At 36.0% G+C, this 14,358-nt stretch overlaps 1 protein-coding gene across 2 annotated transcripts in view; it reads right to left on the reverse strand.

Annotated features, from left to right (window-relative positions):
* LOC308069197 (gamma-aminobutyric acid receptor subunit pi-like) overlaps positions 1 to 14,358 on the reverse strand; it is a 63,741-nt gene that overhangs the window by 16,787 nt on the left and 32,596 nt on the right. For both annotated transcript variants that reach the window (XM_080401102.1, XM_080401103.1), the window contains 3 exons: positions 6,019 to 6,086; positions 4,394 to 4,611; positions 3,705 to 3,787 (listed from right to left, as the gene is read on the reverse strand). In XM_080401102.1, coding sequence (XP_080257228.1) covers positions 3,705 to 3,787; positions 4,394 to 4,611; positions 6,019 to 6,086 — 369 coding nt within the window. The remainder of the gene's footprint in view (positions 1 to 3,704; positions 3,788 to 4,393; positions 4,612 to 6,018; positions 6,087 to 14,358) is intronic.

Raw genomic sequence — 14,358 nt, forward strand, 5'->3', positions numbered from 1 at the left:
TATGATTAAGTCAAGATTATGTTAATGTAATTTACATGTTAACAGGGAGTATTTGAACATCTTTTCCTTTAGCTTACTTAGATCAATCATTCTTGTGTTTGACAGACTTATATTGTGCAAGTTAATAGCTAAGCTTAGGGGACAGAAACATGAGCAGATGACTATTTTTAGGACTTCAGTCAATTGTAAGTAAATTACAGTGAGACAATAATGCAATACATTGCACAGGGGTATAGGGCGCAAAAAGAACAAAGCTCTAGAATCACAAAAAAAGAGATGCATTAAAATAAAAAGAGCATTTTAATACTTTTAACTTAATGGCTTTGTTTCTTGCCATGACAAAACATAACAATTTCCTACAGCCATATAATGTAGGAAAAACAGAAGTTCAGAAATTTCATTTCAAGGAAACTGTGCTGATTACCTATTAAAATGCCAATTTCACCTGGAAATTCTTTCCCTGATCATTCTTTCAATGTAAAATTTGTTTTCACTATACTGGCAGTTTTCTGAAAATGTACCATGACCGGGAATCTCTGGTCATGTTATCACATATACAGCAATTGAAGCCAAAACACTGCCACGTCAAAAGAGTAAGCCAAAACCAGGCCCATCCAAGCTAAGCTCTTGACTCCCTAAAATCACATGCTGGGAAATTTCCCGGATTTGAGAGACGAAAAATAAAAGTAACATTTCCTAGAAACAAATGATTGCTTTGTCCTCCATCAAAACAGAGGTTCATAGAAGCAATTTTTACGTGTGACTCCAGGCATAGATTCAGTTTACTTTCCTTCACTATAAATCAACTGCAGATATTTGAATAAAGCCTAAAGAACTGGAGAGTACCACAGTAAATTCTTATTTATTTTTACAAGATATTCAGTTTTCCAAGGTGTGTGAGATGGAAGTTCTTGATGCCCAGATGGGTGATAACAAGAATAACTCCAAATGAATTGTTTTGTTTTAATAGAATCATTTTTTTTCCAAAGTATTTTCATTGGCTGAACAATTAGTAGGTTTTGGTGATCCTTCCTATGAAATTCTTTGAAAATACTAATTCCAAAACTCTATTTGTGAAGAATTTTCATGGGGAGAGTCTTCCCAAGAGCCAGTAAAGTGAAATAGTACAGTGCTCCCTCTGTGCAAAGTTACTCTTTATTCAGGGGATTAATATTTTACTAATTATAGACAGTATAAAAAGTTTAGAGACAAAAATCCTTAAGCCATGTCATTTGGCTTTTACAAGTAATCTCTACTCTCTTTACATTAAACTGAGTTTCCATTCTAACTAATACCTCAAGCCCAAAAATGTCTCATTCCTGTACTTTGCTGATACAGTACAAGCAGCTAATGTCAACAGGGTTAACTACAGGAATAGTAAATTTGGGATTAAACATTCATAATACTTAATACAAATGAGTTTCTTTACCTTTCTGTTGCTAATTTTAGTTTCCCCTGATTGTCAAGCACAACTTAAGTGCCTTCATATGGCTCTTCACTGAAAAAATGCTAAAGGACAAGTTCAGAAAGGAAATAATATTTCAGATGGGCCCAAGACATGAATATGTATTTGGGCTGGAGGCCTGTGTGGGAGGAAAAAAAATGAGGAAAAAAGCTTTCAGCCCAGCGTGAACAAATGGTGGTGTTCCCTACCACATGGCAGGGAGCATGAGCCCCCAGGCAGCACCAGCCAAGCCAGGAGCCCTCCAAGTCCCCAAATGTCACATCTGCCATATCAACAGAGACTCAGAGTGGCAATTCTCTGTCTCCTAACATCTGCCAGTACTACCTTCTGGTGTTGCTATAATGGGGGTGCGGGGAACAACAGACATTTTGGCTGAAATGTATTTTGCTATGTAGAAAGTATAAGTCAATTAGGGTTATTAACTAGTAACAGCAGAGTAGCACATTGTAAAGGCCACTCCAGATGCTCTACCACATAAAGCCATTACTTGGTAATACCATGTCGTGTTTGTCTTTACATTAGTAATCACTTAATAGAAGGTGTAACACTTTGTTTCAGCTCAAATATTTGCTATATATTTTACATTCTATTCAAAAACATCAGTATCTGTGTGGATGTGTATGGATGCTTGCATTCACTATTTTAATTCCAGGTAATGGTATTTGCAAGCAGTATTCCAGGATGATCTCATTATTCGTCTATAAACTAACATAGCTTATCTCATGAGGGAACATCATTTCCAGTGTACCCAAAAGTACCTACAGTGCACAGAAGAAAAAGGGCCACAGCTAAAGGCATGTTCTTTCCTTTTTTATTTATTGCTTCTAGCTGCTTTCCTCAAAGCTAAACACCAATGTCATAGGAACATTTGTTAGGACATTACTATGTTTTCCCCTTGGACAGGAGACACATGTGCTGTTGAAAAAGCAGATGGAATCATTCGGAAAAATGCTTAATTATATAGGGATTTTTCCTTTTTTAAATCCTGTTAAATAAATTTTAAGTTCCTGTGGGACACGTATTTCATTTTGGAACTAGAGAAAATACTAAATGACTCATTAGGCAATGCTGTTGATGTAAATCCATATACATTTATTTACCAATATGCTCTTCCAAAGAGAAATAAAGTTAGAGATAAATCCAAATTCTAATTCAGTTCACTATTTGTTAAACAGATCTTACAAAACGGCTGATTCTAGAGGGACTCCTGTGTGAGGAAGGTTTTTGGGTTGATTTCCTCTGTGTTTCTGTCTAAAATGAAATTTTGCAGCAATCTTCTAATTGGTCATGAGCAACAAGAGATAAAGAACACACACACACGCCTGAAATGCTAAGGACTAAAACCTGAAAAACCTTCCAAAAGATTATGAATATGTATTAACATATATATGAACATATAGTTTCATCTTACAGAATTGTTACTTTTTGCATGGGATAATGTAAAAGGGTATTTTGAGAGAGAGTTGTCATGTGAATAATAGCAAAAAGTTAACTATAAACATGCACATTTGGATACTTATAAAGTGATCATGTCTGTAAAGTATTAGAGAGCAAACTTTTCACTAAAATTATGAAGACATTGACTGATAAAATGAGAATGTATAAAGGTACATTTAGTCTTGGTCCATCAATTGATGACATTTTTTTCCCAGGGCACTGGCACAGAGACATTTAAATAAGTCACAGTAGGATCTGTATTACAGCCATCTTGAAACCAAACTGTCTATGCAATTAACTTTTTTCAATATGAAAACAGTAAATTAATTAAATATGAATTCTATGCCTTACAAATAGCCTTATTCTAATTTCTTTCTTTCTTAAAGGAATTGTACCTCGGGGGGGGGGGGTGGGGGGGGAGCGTGGAAATATATACTATCTGAAAAAGAAAAAAAAAAAATCTCAGCTATGATGGAAAATGTCTGCTAACAGACCTCCCCCTGAAGAGCAACAGAATAACTGCAGGATGCACTGCAAAATCAAACCTATGATAATCTCCTGAGATTTTGTTTAATCATTAATAGCATGGCAGCATTTCATTACTGCCACACTATATTCAGTGATGCCTCATGCATTTATCTTTGCATACAGATACTATTGTTATTCAACAGGGACTGGTCAGGTACTGTCCCTTGGCTTTTTGAAAATTCCAGCCTCTTCAATAATAATATTTAACAGCCCTTAAAATAGATCACAGATATTCTTCTAGCTGTATAAAAATAGCAAAGATTAAGTGTCTTACAGCTTTCCAGTTGCAAAGTACACATCTGCTTATCCATCGGGTATTTAGTCAGATCCATGCTGCATGCAACAGTTGTGGTGATCCTTGAACAAAAGCAAGCCATACATTTTTATTGAATTAATATTTGCAGGCAAATATCTATTGCAAGGAAAAAAAAATCTAATATTTACTGGTATCTAGTGTGGAAGAGTAATAGCATCCCAAACAGGAAACCATTCCAGAATAACCAAGTTTAGTGGCAGTATGAAAAAGATCCCCCTTACTGCTTTTTCACTTACTGTCTGCATTTTCCTTTATTGATATTTTGCAACATATTTCACAAATTTTTTTTATATTTATCAAAATCTATTAGAAGGGATAGTCTGCAATAAATAATCCAAATCAGTCATCACAGCTTGCTTTCCTTTGTGGCGTCTTCATTGCAAAACAAGAATGGCAACATGTGATTCCTGTATTTGCTCTACATGAAAGCAGAAGGGTCTATTCAGGGACAAAAAGGAGCCTGATTATGAAATTTAAGAATTTCATCATATTGGTCAATAATATTACATATTCATAACACTACAAGACCACGCATATTCTACTTTTACAAACAGACCAGTTTCTTAAGCATAAAATCATGCTAACCCAGAAAGTTCAAAATGTAAGTAGAAGCCAAACATAAAGGCTATTATGTGGTATATACATACCGTAGAGCATACAAGATTGTTCCATTAGGGTATATTCTTATAAGACGATTCTCGACAGTGATATCATGAAGAAAAGACTTTTTTGAATCAACTATGAAGGTATCCGGTACCCAAAGCATTTCCACAAGCCGGCCATCTAAGCTTAAACTCTTATTACCATCAAAACAAAGTCTCTCATCAGTCCATCGCTGCCTTAGAAATATGGTAGCCGTGTAGTCCTGAAAGAGAAAACACAAATTTATCACACAGACCAAACCTGTATTAGATTCTGTTTTACAAAAGCGTATGGAAACAGTTGTTGGGCACAAACAGCTTGTGTGTGACTCTCCATGTCCCATTCCCAAATGCTTGCACTCTGATAGCAGTTGTACTGGCTCTTGTACTGCCAAATTTTCCAGCACTTGATGTGAGGTTATCATTAAGAAATATTATCTTGAGTAGATTTTGGTTTTACAGTCATTGGAATTTTACAGTATAAACTGATGGCCTAAGTCTGGGGCTATAAATCAGCTGAAGTCATCTAGAGCTTTGTAAGCAGATAATCTGGCTCTGTAAATCTTTAAATTTTAGAATGCTTTATATAAGTGGCTGCAAATATAATTTCGATTACAAACTACTACAAAAAAATGCACTTTAAGAAAACTTTGGAAAAAATGTATAAACTCAGAAAAAGAAGTTAGTGAAATAGGAAGGGAATCATCATTTTTAGCACAATTTATTCTTTCAGTATCACAAGGGAAACAGCAGTGCCAAATTTATCAAGACCTTGTATATAACTCTCCGCCCAAATCATCTTCAGTTCAGATATGCCTTGTAGTCTTACATAAAAACATACTATTTCTTAGCAACTTTTTAATCAACTTTAGCTTTTATGGTATGTTTTTATCAGCATGAGAACTTCATCTTAAGTTCTAACCTTAGTTTCCCCTTTCTAATACTAGCCAATACTTACTAGGAGCTGAGGGATTCTAATACTCGATTCCTGTGGAAGCCTCAGTAATTAAATGGTGAGGTACTTTTTGTATATATATGTACGCATTATATATATATATATATATACACACACACACTTTCTAATACTGAATATCTGGTTAATGGATTTTGCCTTTTATTTCTATGTACCAATGGAGTATCTTTAATTAGAAAAAGTATACTCCACTTCATACTTTGTTCAAAAATAAATAAAAAATTAATGAAACAGCTGGAATAAATTAATGTGTAACAGTAAAAGAGAAAAACAAGCCGAGTTCAGCTGTGTCTAATCTCAAGGAAAGAGATTAGTGGTGGTTTCAAAGTAATGTGAATATATCTTTCATTTTCTGAGATGCATAAAGATTTAGACATTTCATCTGGCAGATAAATACTGTTCTATATGCCTTTCATTAAGATTAATAGTCAGTAGCAAATTTCTGTTTGTATCTGTGAGACATGTGATTTGCATCTACATTTCTACACTTATTCTAGTGCTATAACCACTGTCTGTAGTGAAAAATAAAATTCCATCTCCTAACACGTATCGATTGCACAAGGAGAAAAGCCTCAAAGTCACACTGCCAGCAGATGTAAACACAAGACATTAGCTTATCAACAAGCAAAACAAAAAAAGATTGCAAAAGCTACAATACCATATTTATTTCTGATATTGTATCAATGCTTGCAATATCCAGACTCATTCCAACTGACACAGGACCATCTGCAAAAAAGAGAAAGTCAGAATCTAGCACAGAGTTCTTAAATACTCAGTGTTCAGGAGAACTGGCTAGAAAATTTTCCACAACATAATCCACTTGTTTCCAAATGTTTAGTATCTTTTTTAAAAGGAAGTATTCCTCAAACTTAGATTATGAAAGAATTTTAACAATTTCATAACCAAAATATAATACTTCTAGATTAACAGTATCTTGGTTTTAATAAACATGCTTTATTTCCTAAATACTTCCTGATTATTTTTTTTTTTCTTCCAGAAAAGAGTGCTGGGAAAATTGTTGCACAACAAGGTGCAGAAGGCACAATCCCCATGGTACATCACACCCTTCTGCTCTGAGGTGCAGAGCACTGGAAAGAATGCTTCCAGTTGCAACATCTGGTCCATCAAATGTTGGTGAACTAAGGAGTTGCACCTGGTAATGTCATATGGTTAATATCAAGATGGGGTAGCTAAGTGAATTTATTTGCTGCCTATTTAAGAATATATCGTCTATATTGTGTTACTGCGCTTCAGCATCTTGCTTTTGACCATTAGCAGTTAACTTGCGATTTAAATATTTGCATTTATCAAGAAAAACTAGTAATTTTATTCTCCTGATATATTAACATCTAATGAATGTTCGTTCAGTGTGATTAAATACCTAAGTAGTTGTCATTGTAATGTTAGCATGCTCAGACTCTCATTTCCTTGTGAATGTGCATTTCATGGTGTCAGAAGGAAAAGCACCAGCTGTATGTTTCAAAATGCAGACTTTGTGCAGAGCTTTCATGGAAACAAGACATTACTCCTGGTTGATTATGTGCAAAATAATTAATAGAGTACATGTACAAGAAAATTCATATTACATAAATGCATCTTTCCAAGTCATTGAGAAGCACAGGAAGTAGTACTGAGAAACACACAACTACTTTAAATAAGATCTGTGTAGCTGATGGTGCCAGTCTATCACAGGCACACTGCTGAAACCTCCTCATGGCTCCCTGCAATGCATTATATACATAGCTCGTATACTCCCGAACAGCATCTAGAGGAAGATGAGGTCCAACCTACCCTGCTGAATAACACGAAAGAAAAATGTCATTTTAAGCGGTGTAAGTGTATTAGGTTTTTTTCCAAATAATTTCCATTCGTAATACATGTGTTAAACATCTGGCAGTCCTGAAAATCTATAAAAGCTTTGTTCCGGACTCAGTTCAAATATAAAGCTCCAGCTTAAAGCAGGACTGTAGGCTTGCAGCATCCCCTGATGGTAATTTACATGTTTATTATATATTACAAATTGTATACAGAGATCAGAAGAAATTGTTCATCTATCGGAAGAGGACTTTGGAGGCTAACTGTGGAAGAAAATTATTTAACTGAAAAGTTCCCAGACAATTGACAGCTTGCTCTTCTGTTTTTTTCCATTCTTTGCAGGTTTTGATACTCTAAGAAAACACTTATGTTTTGTCCCTGCAGGGTTAAAAATTTGCCCCTCTAGGAAACTCAGCCCAATTTTCTAGGGTGCAACAGCAGAGTCAATTGATACTTATGCTTACCGTTGTACTGTATCATGACAGGTACAATATTGCCAGCTTCAAAAGATACATCTGACCCTCAAAAACCCTTGTTTAAAAATAAGTGTGATTTATAACCCATTTCCTGATCTTTTTTTTATAGTCTTCCTACAGATTCCCCATGTATGACTGTAACAGAACATAGTATTGACAACTGTCACACAAGAATTTGGGGGAGGGAACCTCATCATACAAGGCATATGCTTAAAGATGGACCATCCTAAGGAGATGACAATGCAGTGTTCAGCTGACTATGTGGGAATTGTGGCTGGGAATAGTCAGACTCTCCTATTATATCACATTATATTGGTAGGAACAACATTTGATTCTTGCCTGGTTAAGGCTATACAGATTAGGGGAAACGTTCACTAGCAGTATTCCAGTATCATCAGTGCTATTGTTATACCTCAGATGAACAGTTGACTTTCCAGAAATATTACTGAAATTATATTAGGTTTAAGTTTTCCAGAATCACAGACACAGGACTTTGTCCATCTCTTCCTTGTTTCCTGTTGCACTGTTTCTCAAAATATTAGGTAACAACAGAACTGTAGCGTTGGGTGACTCCCAATCACCAAAAGACATCTAGCTTAGGTTAGGAGGTACTTCAAGCTCAAACTGATCGAACTGTGAGGCAGGGCTGTGCCAGGACAAGTGCTAAGGAGTGGTCGCGTGGCCAGGATAAAACCATCCTGCTCTGCTAGCCTTCACAGGAAGGCAGGGAGGAGGCATGACAATTACAGAAGGGTCTTTATTAACACAAGCTGCTGGGAATAGCTTTGCTTTAACAGTTTACCAAATCAGAACAATATTAGTAGTTAAATGCTAATTTCTTTTTTGTGTGTGAGGCTTAAATACAATTTATGGCGCCTTACTAAACATGCAAAGTATTAGCAGAATGAGCCTTCCCATAATAATCCACCAGGGTTTCCCCTGAACTTCCTCTGAAAGGTCTCCTATTGACAGTGTCAAAAACCAGGCAGTAGACCAGAGGCAGTCAGTTCCTACATTTCCATACATTTGGCAGGAATTGTATGTATAATGACAACTTCAGAAGGAAACCAAAGTCAGTCTGTCCTGCATTAGCAAAGGGAACCTTCAAAACACAGCAAAGAAACGCCAAATGCTGTGCCTTGTTACAGCAATGGGTGCACAGTAATTAACATACATTTTAACTTTTACTGAAACTGGTGCACAAAGACTGTTACTTTACACATTTTACAAGTATTCATAGTAATCCTGTATGGGAAAGCAGCCAGAAGAGTGACAGAGAGCATACCTAAAAATTAAGTTTGGATCACTGCAACGATCACAGTCTGTTAAACTTTGTGCCAACAAAACAAACCACCACTCTCACGTATGTATTTAACTCTGAACACCTACTACTTAAATCCATCGGCACTATCAGCACTGCCTGTGCTGAGCTGTTAGTACTAGCTTTTTCATTTAGTTAAATAAAAAACTTAAAACAATTCTGACACTTGGAAATATCTCAAAAAAAGAGATGGCTTTTTGAAAGAATACCTCATCCTTGCAGCCATACTGGATAAAACACTATGCAACTAACAGAATTAGAAAGAGAAGTATTACTAGAACAATTTGTTATAGTTTCATGAAAAACTGTTTGTGTCTGCCTTATTGCAGCTTTGCTTTGTTTTAGAGTATTAAGGGACTTTTATCTGAAGTGATACATTATGCTTGGATTTTTTCAGTGCGTTTAGCTTCCAACCACAAGACATCTTTCTTGACAAATATACATTATGTGAAGAGACAGGACAGATTAAGACATGCCCTCTGACATCTTAGCTGTAACTGTTCATATAAAAACATCAGAATACAGAGCCATTTCTAGCAGGAATCTGCTTCAATCCTATTTGTTCGCATCAGTGATCTTTAGACAGTGATGTAGCTCCACTAGTACAGTTTGTGGACAAGAAAAAAAGTGGAGGGGATTGTAACAACAACAGCTTGTTTAATCATTTGTCAGAAAAACATATTTTCATGTAGCCAAATGCAAGTAATTAGCATGGTGGGGACAAATAATGCAGGCAGTACATACAGGATAGGAAACTATCTTGGCAAGCTGTGTCTTTGAGAAGGATTTAGAGGTTGTCACAGATAATCATTTCAACATCATCTTTCTGCATTATGCTTTGGCAGAAGCACTATTGCCACAGTGAGCAATACACAGAATTGAGTTGTCTTGCAATCTAGACTTATTGGCAAGACTGTTATGAGATTACTGTGACAAGATTTGTTTTCCACATTTGGAAAAAAAGAATAAATCTGCAAACAGCAGAGAAATATTCCAGAATACAGAAACAACTCTGGAAGCTTAATATCAAAGGTTGTAACAAAAATTAAGGAACAGCATTTACTCAGCTACCCAAAGAGAAGCCAAAGCGGCGATTTGCCCAGTGGCAGTAAGTGCACAGAAAAGGTATCCAGTAGTTAAGTTGTACACATTGTCTGACAAAGCAAAGCAAGATCCCAGTTTATAGAAGCTAAAGACAACATGAAACTTCAGATAAATTAATTTTTTTCTAACTTAATTACTGTTCATCATTTAATGTCTCTAGAACTCAGCATTTGAAGGGGGGTGGGAAAACCATAAAACAAAAAACCAAACCACCTTGCCTGCAGGAAGCTGGGTTTGTTGGCAGTGATAGTCTCACTGTGTCTCTCATTTCCATGGGAAAGGAAGGAAAATCTACATTACCAACTGTATACTGAAGTTTACACTTTATGCACCAAGTCATTGATTTATTAAATCATAATTTTAAGGCTTCATCAGGGATTCAAAAGATATTTTTCCCCATATACAACTGGCCATAGATATTCTGGGCTTTTTGCCTTTGCAAGATTAGACATTGGCTAACTCGTACATAAAGTAGTCTTTAGATGATTATTACTTAGTATTTCTTTCTCATGTACCCTGTGGGCTTGTCTCACTAAATCAAAGGGTCTTAGAAACAGCAAACATTCTGGTATCTCCTGGTCTCATTTGGCAGTAAACTGTAAACTTTGGAGCACTAAAATATCTTCATCTAATTAAACTCATAGAATGTAAACAACATTTGAGAAAAAATATAATGACTGGTCTTACACAGAATGTTGGACTTGAAGATTTAATTCACTTTCTTGAATTTAAACCTTAAGACCGTGAAATGTATTACTCTTTATAAAGCTAAGGAGGAAAAAATATCTTTGAAATGTGGTTTAGAATAACTGATTTAAGCATGACACTTTTCTACACCACTTGAAAGCAGCTTCCATATTCAAATATACTTAGCTGTGACCTTTTCTTAGTGTCTCTTTTTAATTGGAACACTTAAGCTATCACATTCAATCACAGAACAAAATCTGTTTGTATAAAATTATTTACAAGATCCTATGCCTCCCTTAACAACTCTATGAACCTGATCCAAGGCTCACTGAAGTCAGCAGGAATTGCTCATTAATTCAGAGAGGTTTGGCACAGCACCTAAAATTATAAAATTGATGCACACTGTTTCAGCAAAAAAAACTGTTGTTGAAATCAGCTTGTATTGCCGAGATAAAGTGTCAGGGTTGTGTAGCACATTTAAGGTAAATAACTGTGCATTTTTCAATCTCTTATGTCAGCTTTTCTAGGGAAGAATTTCACATCTATCTGAAAGTCTAGGATGGATACTACTATGTTAAGGCATACTATCTACTAACACTAGTATAGCAGTATTTCATATTCCATTCCAAAGAATGGTTAAAATCTTTCTAGATTAGGTAATTTTTTAATTTGCTAATGGAACTTCCCAGGTCTATCTGTTCAGTTTATTAAGATTTGCTTGACAAACCAGCTCAAAGAGGGACATTAAAACATTATAGTTAAGGAAAGAGAACACTCTTAGTAATAACATTCAGATGGCAGAGCCAAGTAGCCAGTCCAGCTGGGACTTCTCTGTACTAAACACTGTGTAAAAGTACCCCCACAATCTGGTAACTGGTATGTGCCACCCACCATGGCCAGACATAAAATATTCCATTTCACTTGTCTGCAAACCTTTGCCATACTAAGACTGGCTTCACCTGGTCTAACTGTAGGCACCTACTCAAGGGCAATGACAGTCTGCACCAGGCATAAATAAAACCAGGCAGGGTTTCAGTAGCAAGGGTCTGGAGGGGTGACATGGGTAAAGCAAGGTGAGATTAATCCAGGCTCAAAAATCTAGAAAACTATTAGTTCCAATCCATGCAAGAGAAGATGACAATTTTTGTGTTATATGCACAGTCATTGGATTCAAGAGAAAAATCTCTTTGTATAGTCATAATCCCCTCATTAGCAACACTAGCCAAGTTGGAGCCACTTAGGTAATTTCCAGCCACCTACTAGTCTCAGCACAAGGACCAAACACAGGAGACAGGCACATTGAGGGTTTTAGCACTTCTGAGCTGCCATAAAGTTTCCTTGACTAGTAAATTTTTCTGTTTCTCCTGGCTTTAGGAAAAATAGAACCTTCATTTTATGATCATTTGTTTATACCTAATCCTTTCTTTTCAGGACTAAAAAAGCACTTTGCTAAACATTAAGGAGTTCATTGACACTAATTTTGTAAGAGTATGATTGTATCTTGACAGCAAGCATCACTGCAAAAATCTTCATTTCCTGCTTGAAGAAAAATTTCAAGGGCAAATCACTTTGACATGACTTTGAATTACGTTATTCTAAAATTCAGCCTAACCTCTAGCCCTCTCACTCTTTATTAAAAAAGTCACATTTCAGTGTTCCATTATAACTAGGTAACATTAAGTTCAAAGCATTGTAGATGCCAACAAATAACACCATCTAGTCTTAAAACAAACTTCTTCATGCTTATTTAGAAGCGCAGTTCTAACTGACCACCAGATAAATAGAAATATGCACACTTTTAACAGTAAAGGAATACTGGCAAAATAAAAATCAAATAAAGCCACATGCCTTAAAGGGGATGACTGTAGATTTTTTATATATATATTTCTGTATATTAACATACACATACTAGGTTCCCATTTCATGCAAATCCTTTCACACACTTCAGACAGCAAACAGATCTTGGGGTTAACATGCATATACATCCTTTTCTGTTCATGTTGCTAGAAATGCAAGTTTCCTTCTCAGAGTAAATCAGCATTGATAGGTTGATACAATTAGAACCGTGCAAGTTTTTATAGTAGGTGATAATCTCTACCAGTACCAGAACACCCCATTTTATGTTTTTATTATGCACTTGTTCATTAACCTGCTCAAGTCAAACCACCACTTTGATCAATCAAAAAAGGATCGTAAGATCAGTCTCTTACAATTAACATGCAAATGTCATACCAATTAAACTTTCGGGGGCATAAGGCAGGTTAAAAAAAAAAAAGTCAGAAGTACGCCTGAGTACCTTGATACTCTGGTTTGATCAACTATTTAGCTAGTGTGCTGTAGCCATTGGTATAATTCTGAGTAAAGCCAGTTACACCAAAATGTTTCTCATGAAGAACAGATACAAGATACACCAGCTGCAGGCAGATAATATGCACAGAAATAAAGAGAACATTACACAGAAGAAAGCTAGGATAGCTGTGGTCACACAGACCAGCACAATCCACTGATCTGTTAAATTAAGTATTTAGGTGGTTTACTAGCTCTGCTTCTGAGAAGAGCAATAGTCTCTCCTGGACCTGAATCTCATCTGAGCTGCAGCGCACCTTGCCAGTAACAGAGAGGGGTCAGGGCTGAGCAGATACAACTCCCCACCCCACCCTGAGCACACATGCCTCTATCACATGGAAAGTCATCCCAGATAGCCTTGCAAACAACTACAGGTCCAAAAATCTGGACGAGCACTTTCTGGCTTATCTTAACCTTCTTATTCCTACCAAAAAAAAAAAAAAAAAAAAAAAAAAAAAGTAATTTCTCACAAAACCACCAACCCTGCATTTAGAAATGGCATCAATAAAACATATTTGAGAGTCTCAGCCCATTACTTCAGCAGCAGGGCTAATACAGACCCATCTAAGATTTCCAGATTTCCAAGACAGAGTTTGCATGCCTGAGCTGTGGCGAGCATATACAGTGATGCTGGCACTGTCTGGAAATGCTAGACTCTCTCTGCATATGACATAGACTTGCTCCATGCTTGAGCTCCTCTGGGATTCCCAGGCAAACACAGAAAGTCCTTAGCATCCCTCTGAACAAAATCCCCAGGCATGAAGGGTCATAGCCTTGCTAAGTTACAACAGCTGAGGGGAAGAAAAAAAAAAAAAAAAAAAAAAGATGGCTCACATTAGAAAAGGAAGACTCATAACTCAGTAGTGCTTTACTATTGGTCTTAACTACTATCATAGGATTTTGCAATGAAATTGTTTGCTGCCTACCAGAACACATCCATCATGGTAGTGCCAACATACCTCCAGTACCAGCATGAAGTAATGAATGAAATGCATTAATGGCCACTGAATATATAGTTATTTTCCATTATGCATCATCTCCAATGATAAGAGTTTTCATTTATTTATTAGCATTACTTCTCTTTTTCTGAAAAGTCTTCTTAGATCATGTAAATTTATAGCAGTTTTATCAGCAGCTGAGACAATTACAATAAAACCAAACAGATAAATTGTTTTCCCTATCTCCTAAACCTAAAATATAGATTTATTTTAATGTATTTATGAAATGGATTCACATATTGCACATGATG

Source organism: Falco punctatus (assembly GCF_963210335.1).
Source record: "Falco punctatus genome assembly, chromosome: 9".
In the NCBI taxonomy this organism is placed as follows: domain Eukaryota; kingdom Metazoa; phylum Chordata; class Aves; order Falconiformes; family Falconidae; genus Falco; species Falco punctatus.